At 37.8% G+C, this 15,954-nt stretch overlaps 1 protein-coding gene across 4 annotated transcripts in view; it reads left to right on the forward strand.

Annotated features, from left to right (window-relative positions):
* KCTD20 (potassium channel tetramerization domain containing 20) overlaps positions 1-15,954 on the forward strand; it is a 39,483-nt gene that overhangs the window by 13,692 nt on the left and 9,837 nt on the right. For 2 of the 4 annotated variants that reach the window (XM_043907302.1, XM_043907305.1), the window contains exons 2-4: positions 8,283-8,336; positions 11,398-11,607; positions 14,564-14,837. In XM_043907302.1, coding sequence (XP_043763237.1) covers positions 8,315-8,336; positions 11,398-11,607; positions 14,564-14,837 — 506 coding nt within the window. In that variant the 5' untranslated portion in view covers positions 8,283-8,314. Of the gene's footprint in view, positions 1-5,249; positions 5,393-8,282; positions 8,337-11,397; positions 11,608-14,563; positions 14,838-15,954 lie in introns of all 4 variants that reach the window. The other 2 variants (XM_043907304.1, XM_043907306.1) reach the window with 2 other exon arrangements.

The raw sequence follows: 15,954 nt of genomic DNA on the forward strand, positions 1-15,954 counted from the left end.
TGTGTGTGTGTGTGTGTGTGTCTGTATCTATATATCATATTTCCTTAAACCAGTCGTCTGTTGATGGGCCCTTGGGTTGTTTTCGTGTCTTTGCTATTGTACATAGTGCTGCTGTGAACATTGGGGTGCGTGTATGTTTTTGAATTAGTGTTTTTGTCTTTTCTGGATATGTGCTCAGGAGTGGGATTGCTAGGTCATATGATAACTCTATTTTTAGTTGAAGGAGCCTCCATACTGTTTTTCATAGTTGGCTGTGCTAATTTATATTCCCACCAACAGTGTAGGAGAGTTCCCTTCTCTGACTTTTAAAAAAAAGTCAATTTCATGTAAAACAACAGTCCCCCAAATTGTGTGGGTAGGGACAGCAGGGTGCAGAATATGAAAGATTAAGAACAGCCAAATATAAGGAATGCGCCTAGATTGAATTATGGATCCCAAAAAAGATTATGCAGGAAAATAGTAGGCCAATTGAGTAAATTTGATTATTGATTATATATTAGTATTATACAAATATTCATTTTCTTAGATGTGAGAGCAATGCTGCTGTGTGTTTTTTTAAGAGAATGTTCTCATTCTTAGAACGTGCTTGCTAAAGTAACTTGGGTTAAGTGTTGTTAAATTTTAAGTGATTGAGAAAAACTTGTGTGGTAGGGGAGCAGATGATCATTGGTAAATCTGAAGGATATATAAGATTTTACTGGTTATAATGATTTTTTCAATTTGCTGTAGATTTGAAAAGTTTCAAAACAAAAAGTTGAGGAGAAAATCTTTGCTTCAGAGCCCAGCTCAGATTTTATCTCATATGAAGACTTCCTTTTCCCAACCACACTGTCTAGAGGTGATTTGCTCTCCAACTTTTGTGTTAATTTTATAATCCCCAAACCTGAGTGCCACATAAGAGCTGCCTAAGAAGTTGACTTTTTAATTTTTAATTACAAATTCCAGACCCGTTGTAAGACTAGGCCCGAGAATCTGGAACCACTGGTTTGAACCCCCTGTTCTGTATTTATTACCTAGAGTTGCTTGTCTTTTTCACATAGCCCCACCTACTCTGTGGGAGCCTAGGGCCAGCCCTTGAGAACGTGGCTCAGTCGTTTGTGTTGCTCAGTGCTGGCGCACAGTGCGGTGTGCCTTCCACACAGTGGGGTTTGGTAAATATATGCTGACTATAACACATATGTTGGGACTAATCCGCTGATAATCTGAAGAGACTACCAGAAACTTCTCCATGGTTTTGAGATTTAAAAAAAGAAGAAACCTAGCTGATAAAAGTGCTTAGTCAGTACAGAAGTCCATTAGAAAGATGTATAGTTTTTAATTCTAAAACTACAGGTTTGGTTATAGAAATGACATGATTGTTACCAGCAAATGTTTGGAATTAAGAGTTAACAGTGATATCATAGTTGAGTTTTATTACCTCTGCGAATATAAGGACTCTAGTACTTGATCTCTATAAAAATACAGATACCCAGAGATACAGTTTTTTCCCTTCTACATTTATTGATATGATTGACACATGGCACTGTATATGTAATATGTAAAACATAATTTGACTTACATACATAATGATACGATGACAGTAGGTTTAGAGAACATAAATCTCATATAGAAACATTACAAAAATAGAAAAAAAGAGTTTTTTCCCTTGTGATAAGAACTCTTAGGATTTACTCCCTTAACGACCTTCATAGGTAAGGTAAAGAAAGCAGTGTTAATTATCTGTATCATGTTGTACATCTCCAGTACTTATCTTATAACTCTAAATGTGTGCCTTTTTTTTTTTTTAATGCTAAGATGATTTTTTTTAATTGGATAATTAGAGGTTTTGGTATTGGAATTGAGATAATGAATGAAGGTTGAGGTTCGGTGTTAATGCAAGAAAGAAGAAACAGAGATTTAAAAAATAAGGTCTTTGAAGATTTTTATAGGCTTGAAGCTGGTTTGAGTATATAAAAAGTAATAATGGCTAACATTTTTGTTTTTAGTGTTTATACAAGCCATAGATTGCTTTAGCTGAAGTATCCATAATCCCTAAAACAGGACTTCCAAGTAGATATTGATGTATAGATGAGAAAATTGATTCTCAGAAACATCTGTCGTGTCCCTAGATTCACACAGCTAGTACGTGGTGGAATCAAGAGCCAAACCAGGCGGTGTGGGTTCCAAAGCACTTGCTGGTAAATATGGGAAGCAGGATAGCTTGTGACTAAATGTAGCTTACCTTAATTTGAGACTTAGTGAGGAAATGGTATGGGAAATGGGAGAACATTTCATAGCATTAGTTCTTTGAGAAGGAAAAAAAACAGAGAAAGGAGTTAGGGGAAGGGAATTGATCTTTACCAAGGATTAATTATACAGTTGCTTAGACCCACAGGAAGAGTATATTAAAAAGGCAGGTAATACACAAATGGGACCTAATTAAACTTAAAAGCTTTTGCACAACAAAGGAAACTATAAAAAGGTGAAAAGACAGCCCTCAGAATGGGAGAAAATAATAGCAAACGAAGCAACAGACAAAAGGATTTATCTCAAAAATATACAAGCAGCTCCTGCAGCTCAATTCCAGAAAAATAAATGACCCAATCAAAAAATGGGCCAAAGAACGAAACAGACATTTCTCCAAAGAAGACATACAGATGGCTAACAAACACATGAAAAGATGCTCAACATCACTCATTATCAGAGAAATGCAAATCAAAACCACAACGAGGTACCATTACATGCCAGTCAGGATGGCTGCTATCCAAAAGTCTATAAGCAATAAATGCTGGAGAGGGTGTGGAGAAAAGGGAACCCTCTTACACTGTTGGTGGGAATGCAAACTAGTACAGCCCTATGGAGAACAGTGTGGAGATTCCTTAAAAAACTGGAAATAGAACTGCCATATGACCCAGCAATCCCACTCCTGGGCATACACACTGAGGAAACTAGATCTGAAAGAGACACGTGCACCCCAGTGTTCATCGCAGCACTGTTTATAATAGCCAGGACATGGAAGCAACCTAGATGCCCATCAGCAGACGAATGGATAAGGAAGCTGTGGTACATATACACCATGGAATATTACTCAGCCATTAAAAAGAATTCATTTGAATCAGTTCTAATGAGGTGGATGAAACTGGAGCCCATTATACAGAGTGAAGTAAGCCAGAAAGATAAAGACCAATACAGTATACTAACGCATATATATGGAATTTTAAAAGATGGTAATGATAACCCAATATGCAAAACAGAAAAAGAGACACAGATGTACAGAACAGACTTTGGGACTCTGTGGGAGAAGGCGAGGGTGGGATGTTCAGAGAGAACAGCATTGAAACAAGTGTACTATCAAGGGTGAAACAGATCACCAGCCCAGGTTGGATGCATGAGACAAGTGCTCAGGGCTGGTGCACTGGGAAGACCCAGAGGAATCGGGTAGAGAGGGAGGTGGGAGGGGGGATCGGGATGGGAAACACATGTAAATCCATGGCTGATTCATGTCAATGTATGGCAAAAACCACTACAATATTGTAATTAGCCTCCAACTAATAAAAATAAATGAAAAAAAATAAAGTCTGATGATACCAAAAAAAAAAAAAGGAGGTGTATGAACCTTGACCAGTATTCAAGAAAAGCAAAATCTTGCACAGAAAAGTATTCTAGTATAGCTGCAATATTAACCTAACCCATCTTTAAAGTATATAATGTATTTATGTATATTAAAATAGCTGAAATAAACATTTTCACTTTGAATTAAAAACTTGATTAAACACTCTTAAAAATAGCAAAAATGCTCTAGTATTAATACATCTAATTATCCATACATTTAAAAAATATTTCATTGGAATGAACTATGGCAGTAATATTTTTAGGTAAAGCAAATTTTTACGTCCATATAGTAAGACAGCAAACAAGGCTACATTATGAGTAATAAACCGGTATGTGTGCAACTGCCATCTCCATTAAATTTAATGCTTTATGAAACTTCATAATTCTAAACTAGCAGTCACTGCAGGAAAAAAATGGGTGGTTAAGATATAATTTTAAAGATTAAAGAAAAAATTTCCCTGTTGACAACTTTAAACCATTCTAGAAATTCTAGGTAAATGACATAGAGAAATGATGTCAAGATTGTTAAATTAGACATTGTATTGACAAATAAGATTAATCAGTGTAAGAGAGTTTAAAAACCAGACCAAGCATAAATTATGTTAGTATTTGATTAAAGTGCCATCTCAAATCAGTGTGGGAAAAAAACGGACTCTTCAGAATATATTAAGGCAGTTAGTTGGTTAGCCATTTGGATTTTGTTAGATCTATACTAACTGGGCTTCCCTGCTAGCTCAGCGGTAAAGAATCTGCCTGCCAATGGTACGAGACAACAGTTCAGTCCCTGGGTCAAGGAGGTCCCCTGGAGAAGGAAATGGCAACCCAATCCAGTATTCTTGCCTGGGAAATCCCATGGACAGAGGAGCCTGGTGGGCTATAGTCCATGGGGTCACAAAGGGTTGGACAGGATTTAGCAACTAAACAATAACAAATTCCTGAGGGGAAAGTGGAAAGACACAAAAGGTCAGGTTCAAAAGGCAAGTTAGGCAACTGAGGCAAAAAATAATTCAGAGAATTCTAAAAGTAGTAGTTGTTTAATCTCTGTCATGTCCAACTCTTGCGACTCCATGGGCTATAGACTGCCAGGCTCCTCCCATGTCCATGGGATTTCCCAGGCAAGAATACTAGAATGGGTTGCCATTTTCTTCCCTAGGGGATCTTCCCAACCTGGGGATCAAACCCACATCTCCTGCATTACAGGGGGATTCTTTTCTGCTGAGCCACTGGGGAAGCCCCAAAAGCAGTACCATGTGTCATTTTGCTGAATCAGAAAGAGAAATGTAGCTGAAATCAGTAGAACTATACAGTAGAACATAAAAAGTATATTCAAAAGTGGAGGATGGGTGTGATGTGCTTAAAGAGCCCAAAAAAGGGTAACTAAGCAGTTGTATAAGGGAGATTCATATAACAAATGTGTCTCTTGCTTTTGTATAGCACTTCATGTTTTTTTCCCCCATACATCTTAATTGAGAAAGGATTATCTAGCTTTATAGTGGCTGGTATCATTCCATTTTTATGGATGAAAACACTGACGCTTAAAGAACATTTTCTTGGTGGTGAGGCTTAATTATCAATAGTAATAACACCAAAGCCAGAGACTGCTTTGCCTCAATCAAGTGGGTGGTCTTGTCATTACACCTTGTCATTTATACTTCCAGGGAGATGAGAGCAAGCCATGGAAACATCCAGTGATTCTCGTCAAGCCTGACAAACTTGACATGAATAAATCACTATTACCCAGTGTTTACCCAGCATGGGATTTTTTCCCCCTGCCTACTGAAATCTTTTAAGGCTCTTCAAGGTGAAAATTTCCAAGTGTTGATGAAATTGAATTCTTTTTGCTTTGTGATAACCTAGAGGGGTGGGATGGGGTGGGAGGTGGGAGGGAAGTTCAAGAGGGAGGGGATATATGTATACCTCTGGCTGATTTATGTTGATGTATGGCAGAAGCCAGCACAATATTGTAAAGCAGTTATCTTCCAATTAAAAATTTTAAAAAGAATGAATGACTTTTAAATGACCATGCTAAAATGAGCTATCATATTTCACTCTAACTAGCAAAGATGAGGAAGATTGATATACTGTTAGCCAGAGTTCTGGAGAATGGATGTTCCATGCTGCCAGACGGAGGATAAATTGCTATGTTTATAAAGAACAGTCTGGCAGTATACATCAAAACTTATTTACCTTTTTCCATAGCAATTTTATTTCTAGGAGTTTATTCTAAGGATATAATGGAATATGTGCCCAAAGATATATGTGCATGTATTTTACCACAGCTTTGATTTTTAAAGTATTTATATCTTTCTATATTGACTTTTTTTATTGAGCATAGATTGCTTTTATAAGCAGTAAAACACTGATGCTATTTTATTTATGGAAAAATATAATCTTTATATCACAGGATTCTTGCATTATGACTATAACTCCTATTTGATAAGAACTACAGCCAACAGTGACCCTGGAAACTACTGATTTTCTCTTTAATTTCTGACAAGCAATAGAAGGAAAAACTTCTGGAATCATTACTGGCTGAAAGGCAGGATGATTTGGGGGAAGCAGTATGATTAGATGAAAAGAATATGGGAATCAGAAGACCTAGATTTGGAATCTATCCCTGCTTCTTAGCTGCAGTTGTGATTTAGGCAAAGCTGCTAACTTTTCCAAAGCCTGTTGTTTTTTTCCAGCAGTGAAGTGAAGATAATTACTGTCTTTTTCGAGGGTTGTTTCAGTTTCAAATAAGATTAGATTTCTGAAAGTTTCTTTGCAGATTCTGTGGCTTGGGAATAACGATAGTCAACTTTATTGAGTACTATGTGCCATGCATTGTACTAAGCACTATAAGAAATTGCCTCATTTCTTGTATCAGCCCTGTGTGGTTAATGGTTATCATCCTCTCCTACAAGTGAGGAAATTGAGACATAGACCTAGAAGCCTGCCCAGGGCAACAGCTGTAAGAAGTGGAGCCATGATAGAGAATCATATTTGGGGAGCAGTGTAGCAAGAGGTCTCTAAGAAGTGTTCATCTCAGCAGTCTGCTAGACTTCTTTGATGAAGACAGCAAGTATGAGGGAAGGGAGAACCCAGTGGAAATAACTTAGCAACAAAGGTCTCTTTTCTTTGTTAAATTATTATGGGTTTGGGAACATACTGTAGGGAAACTATAGGATTTAGAAATCATACGGATAGATTTTATATGGGCTTATTAATACTGGAGTGGTATCAATATTTTTAGAAATAATCTAGAAAAAGAAAAACCAGAAAACAGAATTTCTTCTGAGATTTGAACATTAAGAATACACATGCAGAGGAAGTGAACAGAAAATCTTCAGTGGAGTTGGGTTAAATATATATCTACCCAGAGTCCATCTTGAAGATGGCAGGCTCTTAGCCATCAGTAACATCCTAGAAGGAGATCATGTGGACATTTTAGATCGTCTCTATCACTTCTATTGTCTCTCCTCTCGCCTTCACCCCTTTTTAACCTATTCCCAGGGATCCTGGGTATCATCACCAGAGAGCATATGTGAAGCAAGACTGGAAAACCTATTCCCCTTTAATAGAACACATTAGCAGAGTTCTTCTTACTGTGAAGTAAGAAAAAAGCATAATGGAACTAGAACAAAGTCAATGATAAGCAGTTAACATAGTTAAGCAAATGTAGTGGTTTTCACATAAGAGCAGACTGAAAGGACTAGAATTTGTCAGTCTGGAATGAAGGTTTGGCAAAGAGGTAATTACTTTCTGAATTTAAGTGTGGAGTATAGATGAAGGGTGGATTGGTTCGTTTACCAAATTCTGTGGCATCTTGCCTCATCTTTACCATCCAGCTTTTACACAGGGAGGAGGCATGGTCCTGAAGTATAAAAGGATCCTACTTTGTAAAAGATGATTAGCAGTCTGTATCATTAGCAGCCCTTGTATCATTAGCAGTCTGAAAGCATTATGCTTTTGAGATATATCCATGTGAAATTTGGCCCCATAGGCATTCCAACTACATGTTCAAAATCTGAATAGTTCAGTTGCAAGATCTGAACTCAGTTACACAAATCACATTTCCATAATTTGTTTTCGTCATAAATAATTGATTAGAGGGAATTGCAAGTAAAAAGAAGACAATACATACTTATTATGGATTAATACTTGAGATGACTGTGTTTTAGGGAGAAACCAACATGTCATTTTTTTATGTGCAAAGACTATATGGAGAACATTCCACCGTCAAAGATTGTACGCAAATTTTCCAAGGTGGGGAGATTATAATAAAGGTTTTGCTGTTCTGGGTCAGCTAGAGCAACACTTAACAAAATAGGGGCCTTCACAGGAGACCTATGAAATAGATAAATAATAAAATATATATATTTGTGTAGCTCTTTAGAGTGTTTAAAAAATGCTTTCACATACTGTGTGGAAGTGATGCTTGAGCTGGCTTGCTGGATGTTTGTTTTGTTTCATAGGTATACAGTCAGAGTTCCATTATTTATATATCTCTAACTCCTGGTTCTTTTCTGAAGCAGTCTCCTCAGTTTCTGTGAGGTGTGCCAGGGGTGCGTCATGGTCCTTTGGTTCTTGTCGTTGTACAGTGCTATGAAGTTTAGATCTGTGTTGGCCACAAATAGTTTTGTAGCAATGGAGAACTGTATTGTTCAAGTGCTTTGCTTATTTCTTTCTTTCTTTTCTTTTTTTCTTAGATCTGTTCTGAGGACCAAGATGCATTTGGGGGATGGTTACAGAAATGAGCCATGGTAGGCAATAAAAATACACATTCAAAGTTGAATGAAACATCCATCCTGGAACCATCCATCCATCAACCATAATGTTGAAACTCATTGCCCCGTTATTTGTTGAAGAATTCAGTGTCTGTCAGTTTGCTTCTTAGGTTTCATAGATCAACAGTTTTCTTCTATCATTCTAGGATTATAGAAGAATTAGTTTATAAGGGACTTTGAGAAATGATGGTGGTTTCTTAAAGTATGTACCATTTAGCATTAATCCTGAGATGGTTTCTTGGGGGAAAAAATGTTTCTAGGCCAAATTCTTTTGGGGAAGCTGCAAATTAGGTCCTCTCTTGGAATTCCATGGTACACTCTGATCCTATTTATTGAAACATTGCAATGGTTAGAAACAACTTAATTCATGGATAGGAGCGCAGAATCATAGAATATTACACAACAGTTAAAAAGAGTGAACTAGGTAGACGTGTCTCTAACATGGATGGATTTTTAGAATGTTAATTTCAAAAAGCATATTATAGAGTGAGAATGTATAGTTTGTATGTTTTTTACAAATGATATGCTTTTATAGTATACCTGTATAAGGCTTGAATTTTTTTAAGAGGGAAAATTTTCATGTTTTATTTATAATAAAAATTAACTAAAGATGCTTACTCCTTGGAAGGAAAGTTATGACCAACCTAGACTGCATATTAAAAAGCAGAGACATTACTTTGCCAACAAAGGTCCATCTAGTCAAGGCTATGGTTTTTCCAGTGATCATGTATGGATGTGAGAGTTGGACTATAAAGAAAGCTGAGCGCAGAAGAATTGATGCTTTTGAACTGTGGTGTTGGAGAAGACTCTTTTTTTTTTTTTTTGGAGAAGACTCTTGAGAGTCCCTTGGATTACAAGGAGACCCAACCAGTCCATCCTAAAGGAGATCAGTCCTGGGTGTTCATTGGAGGGACTGATGTTAAACCTGAAACTCCAGTACTTTGGCCACCTCATGCGAAGAGCTGACTCATTTGAAAAGACCCTGATGCTGGGAAAGATTGAGAGCAGGAGGAGAAGGGGACAGCAGAGGATGAGATGGTTGGATGGCATCACTGACTCAATGAACATGGGTTTGGGTAGATTCCGGCAGTTGGTGATGGACAGGGAGGCCTGGCGTGCTGCGGTTCATGGGGTCACAAAGAGTCAGACGCAACTGAACTGAACTGAAATACAAATAAAATGCTTGTTGAGTGCTTAGCAAGTTACTTTCTTTTTCCTCATTGGAGATATCTGTCCCTGATAATTTTCAAGCATATCTTTCTGTTTATTAATTCATTGTTGTAAGTTAAACTGAATTTTGAGCCCTGGTATTTACAGACTGGGAAGAAAATATTTTCATTATAGTCTATTATAATGAAACTTTTTCACACATTGTACGGAATAAATTAAGTAACTTATTTAATGGTCTAGTCTGTGCAAATTCTCAAGAAATCAGCTTATTCAAAGTTGTTCTGTTCCAAGAGATACTTTGGAGAGCAACAGAAAGAAGTTTGAACTTGGTTCTGGAGCAGCTAATGAAGAGTTAAGGAGCACAAGTAGACAGGGTGGAACATGGTTCAAAACCAGTTAAGCTGACAGAAGCAGACCGCCCTTTGGTCCTTCCGGCATTACGAATGCTTTTTCCACTTTCATGGATCTTCTTTATCCTATTCTCTAGACTTGATTTTCATTTTGACATCTCTGAGTCAAACTTGAAGGCAGTGGTGATTCTATTTGACTTTACCAGTTGCTAGGGATCAATTTTAAGGGGCCACATTTTTTGTGTAAATACATAAATACGTTTTTCTTTAAGAAAGGGTAATCTGGAAAAAGCTGTAGCCGTATGTCAGGTTTTCCAACAGAACGTTCACTTTATCTCCTCAGTGTGCCTTACGTTGTAAGAGCTTTTGTCTGAGAATTTTAAGATTTCATCAACTGTGAAAGTGTCTCTTTAAAATTATTTGCTTTCAGGCATCTGTATTGGCTCCTTTTTTAAAAAGGGCTCATTATTATATTGATATTTCGTGCAAGTTAAAACAGGACTAAATGATCAATCAACTTTTTGCTCAAAAATGTACTAATATAGATTATGAAGTTATTCAAAATTGAGTGCACATTTTAAGTGTTTATTGGCACCTCTACATGCTTGCATGTCAGGAAATTCAGAGTATTATTAAAACATGTTCCTGATCCTAGTGACAAAACTTCTTCCTAAAACATAACTTCTTCCTCCTGTATTGTTTTCATGCAATCCATATGCATAAAAGTTGCTAGTAATATGTTTCTTCTACTAGAATACCTGGTGGAACCTAGTATAGTATAAACTGTGAAAGTGCTGAGTAGGGTGAATTTCCGGAATGTTTTCAGCAGTTGGGCAGCCCCAGAGAATGTAAAGGCTGCAGGGCAGAGTGATGACCTAGAAGAGAGGTGTGAGGCAGCCATTCTGCCTAAGCCGCGAGTGCGTGGCACACGGCATCCCCTCAGGAGGTGGTGTTCACGACGGTTGTGCACTGCTCGGGAGAGTTAGTCTCATAACCAGTGACATCTTGGTGTAATTGAGATAGGGGTCAAGCATAAGGTACAGAAAATGAAAGAGAGAACTTATAAAGGAGAACTTGAGCACCATACGTAAATTTATTATTTCAAAAAAATTATTTTTAGTGCCCATGACTTCCGGTTTCAACTGTCATACTACCATTATAGTTGTGATTCTCATTTCCTAGTGCTTAACTGTTGCAGGAATGTATGTCTTAAGTTTTTGAGACATATGGGCTAGTTTTCTTTAATTGACAAATTGAACTCTGTCCCTTACGTGAATCTGTGGTATAAACACCACCAAGTTATTTTGCCACCAGTTAATATGCAGAAAATTATTCCCTAGTAACAAGTTTATCAGTATTCTTAGTGATTTGGTAAAGATAACTTAAGTCAGCCCAGTTCCTCTCAGTATAATGTTTAAGATGTCAGAAATGTTTAAGATGTCATTTCTTCTCAAAACAAGAATAAGAACTGGCTGAGAGTTCTCTAGTTCTAAATCATGCATATTCCTGTCTTCTAGGATTTCTCTTTGACCAAGCAGACAGTTCGGGATACACACACAGTCCAAGGATGAATGTTCACCGCGGCACTGAGAGCGACAGGTTATTGCGGCAGGAGGCCAGCTGCCTGATGGATGAAGCTTCAGCTGCAGCTCAAGAAAAAGAAGCAAATAGTCCAGCTTCTTCTGGTCTTCAAAATCTTACTTATCCTCTAGGTCCCAGGAATGATGGTATGATGGTTAGCTTCCCTGATTTTGTCTGGAGGGCTTTCTGACACCTGAGCACCTGTTCTCCCAGAAGGCATAAATGTTCTTACTCTAAATAATATATCCAGTTAATTGGCTTAGCTTACATATCACAATTATATAAAGCTATTACCAAAAAATCTCCACTTTAAAAAAAAATTTATTTATTTGGCTGTGCCGTGTGGCACATGGAATCTTAGTTCCCTAACGAGGGATGGAACCTGTGTCCCCTGGATTGGAAGCACGGAGTCATAACCCCCGGACAGCCAGAGAAGTCCTTTTTTAAATTGGAATATAGTTGCTTTAAAATGCCCATTTACTTAATCAGTTTAGTACATCTAACTTGGTGATAATAGTATAAGAAAAATAGTTTCGGGTTTGGAGATTCACATTCTAGCTGTAACCATGAATGAGCGCCTTACTCTTTCTGAGCCCTGCTTTCTTAATCTAGACAAGGATGTTAATATTCTCCTCACCTCGCAAGACTAGAAGACTAGTGAGTTCATGGATGTCAGGGCTCTTGATAAGTTGTTAGGTTCTTTTTAACTTTTAATAAAAACAGTAGCAACAATAATAATAGCAGTTACCGTTTATTGAGCACTCACTGTGGTAAAAGTTTATTTTTTTTAGATCAAGGGTGGCAAACTGACCAACTCTGAACCACTGCCTATTTTATAAATAAAATTTGAGACACAGCCATCGTCCCCATTTGTTTACATGCTATCTATCTATGGCTACTTTCCTGCGTTGTGGCAGAGTCTGACCCACAAAGCCAAACAGAATTACTTTTTAGCTCTTCACAGAAAGTTTGCTGATCCCTGCTTAGATTAATCTTTTTACAGATGGGGAAGCTGAGGCTTGAAAGGTTATTAGTAACTTGCTCAGGTTCACACTGCTAAGAGGTGGGGGCCTCGGAGTTAAACCTGTGTCTTTCTGGCCAGCCTTTGCTGACAGAAAAGCAGCGTGTACCTGCCACCCTAGAGTGCCCGTTACAGAGAATTTATGCAGCGAATCTCCTCCTGCTCACCCAGTTAAGTAGGACGGAACCTGAAGCATCCTTCAGGAATCAGTCCAATTTAATTGCCTCTTTGCTGGGGGAAAATCAGTGTTTTGCAGAACTGAGTTAAATTAGGTACCTAGTTTCATTTTTAAAAACAGCACTTACAGTGTTGAAAGCCTGTCTTGGTGATTAAAGTTTTTCTTGCTACAAGCTTACCCAAGGATTGTGTAGAAACTTAGCTCTTGGTATCCAAACAGAGGGCCACATTGAAAATTTACCAGAGGCTATAGGATATGAACCCTAAACAGGTTTTTGGTCTAAATTTTGGTTTCCTTTTCTCTAGAAGCAAATGGGGAAAAATCAAGTATACTCTAGCTAATAGTTTATTTGGTTATCTTCAGTGCCTGAAATAAAACTAATTTCTCAGAGGCAGTAACCCTGTTCATGAATTATTGTAAACAAATTTACAAGACGTGAAGTGGGAGTGAGACATTAAATTCTACCTATAACATAACATTTCTTTCTAAAAAAGATTGAAGAAAATTTAGGAAAATGTTAACTAGCCAAATCCAAGTGATGTATACATACTGTATTAACTCTAGGTTTTGATATATTTGAAATTTTTCATTAAAAAAACACATTATTTTTCATTAACATAAAATATACTAGGAGAGCTCCCTATTTAAAAGAATTTTCTGGGACTTCCCCAGCCATCCAGTGGTTAAAACTCCACACCCCCACTGCAGGGACTGTGGGTTCAATACCTGGTCAGGAAACTAAGATCTCAAATGCTGCATGGTGTCGCCAAAAAAATTTTTTAAAGAATCTTCTGGTAATCCTTTTGAAAATATTTTCTTAAAAAAAAAATAAAATATTTTCTCTTTATCGTCTTCTATATACAGCCAGATTTCAGATATCTAGTTTTCAGCCTGTTTGCATGATGTGGTATTATACATTTTTAAGTGCTGTTGCATACTTTATTTCAGTTGATAGTCAAACCAATCCTGTGAGGTAGATGGAGTGAACGTTATTTCCACTTTACAGATAATGAATCAGGTTTAGAAAAGTCAAATTCTTTAAGGAAATGGCTCTTTGGTGACACTAGAACAAAAACTTTGATTCCATGAATGAATTCTAATCCAAGACCATTTGCATTGGAACTTTTCCATTGAGAGCAAGATCTGTCTGTTCATAAAATGGTGTTGGTAATGTTAGGATTCCCCTATGCATAATGAAAAATGCATTTTTCAATGAATTTCTAGGAAAAGTGGGGCAGTTAGAGACTATCACTATCCTTTTTGGAAAATAAAACTTAGAAATGTTTTTAAGAATGTTGGAAACTAATAGTGTTGGCTAATGAAGTTATCAAGTTTCTTAAATAAAATGCAGGAAATATGGGTGGTATTTAGAGATAGAAGTGAAAATGAAAATAAAGTGCCTCTGAAACAAGACGAGCTGAGGTTTAAAAATATGGCAGAGGGTTGCTTGCTTCCCACAGAAATTCTTTTTCCAGTGTTCAATGATTTTATTTTTTGGCCATGCCCCATGGCTTGCAAGATCTTCCTTCCCCAACCGGGGATCAAACTTGGGCCCCCAGCAGTGGAAGGAGCGAGTCCTAACCACTGGACCTCCAGGGAATTCCCTAATAGTTACATTTTTAGAGGGTGGGCATTACTGCCTTCATTGCCCTCTCCCCAGCACACAGAAACACACACAACACAGAAGAAAAAGCTGATGGGCATCCATTGTGAGTCTCTAGTTTGTTTTTTCTTTAAGTGCTCTAGACAAGAGTTTTTGTCTTTGGATACCTAAAGTTTGGGGATTTTTTTGTTTAATGTTTTTTGTTCTTGTTGTTTTAAAAGGACAAGGTTTACTTTTCTCCCCTGGCTTTTTGCTGGCTGTCAAGTTATTTTGGTTTGTTTGTATCCTGTGATCTTTTAGACCTTCCACTTGACTCTGCCTCTCAGCCAGCAAATCTTCTGTTCCCTCACATGATGTCACTTCCCGAAGATGTCAAAGGCTCTTGCTTCCAAAGTGGGAATAAACGGAACCATGAACCCTTCATTGCTCCAGAGCGATTTGGAAATAGCACTGTGGGCTTTGGCTGTAATGTTCACTCTCAGGCACCAGAGAAAGTGACACTTCTTGTAGACGGCACACGTTTTGTTGTCAACCCACAAATTTTCACTGCTCATCCGGATACCATGTTGGGCAGGTAATTGATGATAATTTCCTTCCAAATTCACTCTGTTCTCTATGAATAGAAATACCTGCTGTTTGCTTTGCATTAGATGTGAGAATGAAAACACTGAATTGCTTACTTTTCTACCTTGATACTTTTGTGAAACAGCATAAAAACCTTACATGTGTTGGTGATTTTGGGGGGTAGGTACTTTCATTTACAAAGCCAATATAGAGAAATGAGCCCCCACAAAGGGGAGTGCAGAAGGTCCAGGTGGCATCAATTTCTAAGACCTCCCTCACTAATCAAGTTTTCTGAAACTGGACCTTTGTAGCTGACTGTTTTGTGTGATGATGGCTCTCTCCCTTCTTCATGTTCCATTCTCTGTGCTGCTTCATTCAGAATGTAGTCTTATTCTCCCCTCAGCATCTCCTGCCTCCAGCTTTTTATGACCCGAGTTTAAGAAAAGGAAAGCATCTGTTGAGGAGGATTACCATCCCAGAAGTACTCTTAGAGCCTGGGCTGGGAGTGAGGAGCTCTCCTTCTAGCCAGCTGTACACACCTTAACGTGTAGAGCAGACTGGGATAAGAGTGAAATAATTTGAGTGTATACGCACACAAACATTTGGCTTTTCATCTAGTACTTAATAGTGGATCTTATCTAAAGATTTAACCTCTCTCCAGACTTTGAACTGATTTTAACTGAATTAGAAATCAGAATGGACCACACCATTTGCTGAATTTTAGGCTAAGTGAAATCTAGCTATTCAAATATGTGTCTACTTACATATATACAAATTCATGATGAACCAGCCAGTTTTAACTGGAGCCAAACCTATATATTTCTTAAACATATGACTTAAGATTAAGCAGAGACATTACTTTGCCAACAAAGGTCCGTCTGGTCAAGGCTATGGTTTTTCCAGTGGTCATGTATGGATGTGAGAGTTGGACTGTAAAGAAAGCTGAGCGCCGAAAAATTGATGCTTTTGAACTGTGGTGTTGGAGAAGACTCTTGAGAGTCCCTTGGACTGCAAGGAGATCCAACCAGTCCATCCTGAAGGAGATCAGTCCTGGCTGTTCATTGGAAGGACTGATGCTGAAGCTGAAACTCCAATACTTTGGCCACCTCATGAGAAGAGTTGACTCA

This window comes from Cervus elaphus, chromosome 7, assembly GCF_910594005.1.
Source record: "Cervus elaphus chromosome 7, mCerEla1.1, whole genome shotgun sequence".
Classification (NCBI taxonomy): domain Eukaryota; kingdom Metazoa; phylum Chordata; class Mammalia; order Artiodactyla; family Cervidae; genus Cervus; species Cervus elaphus.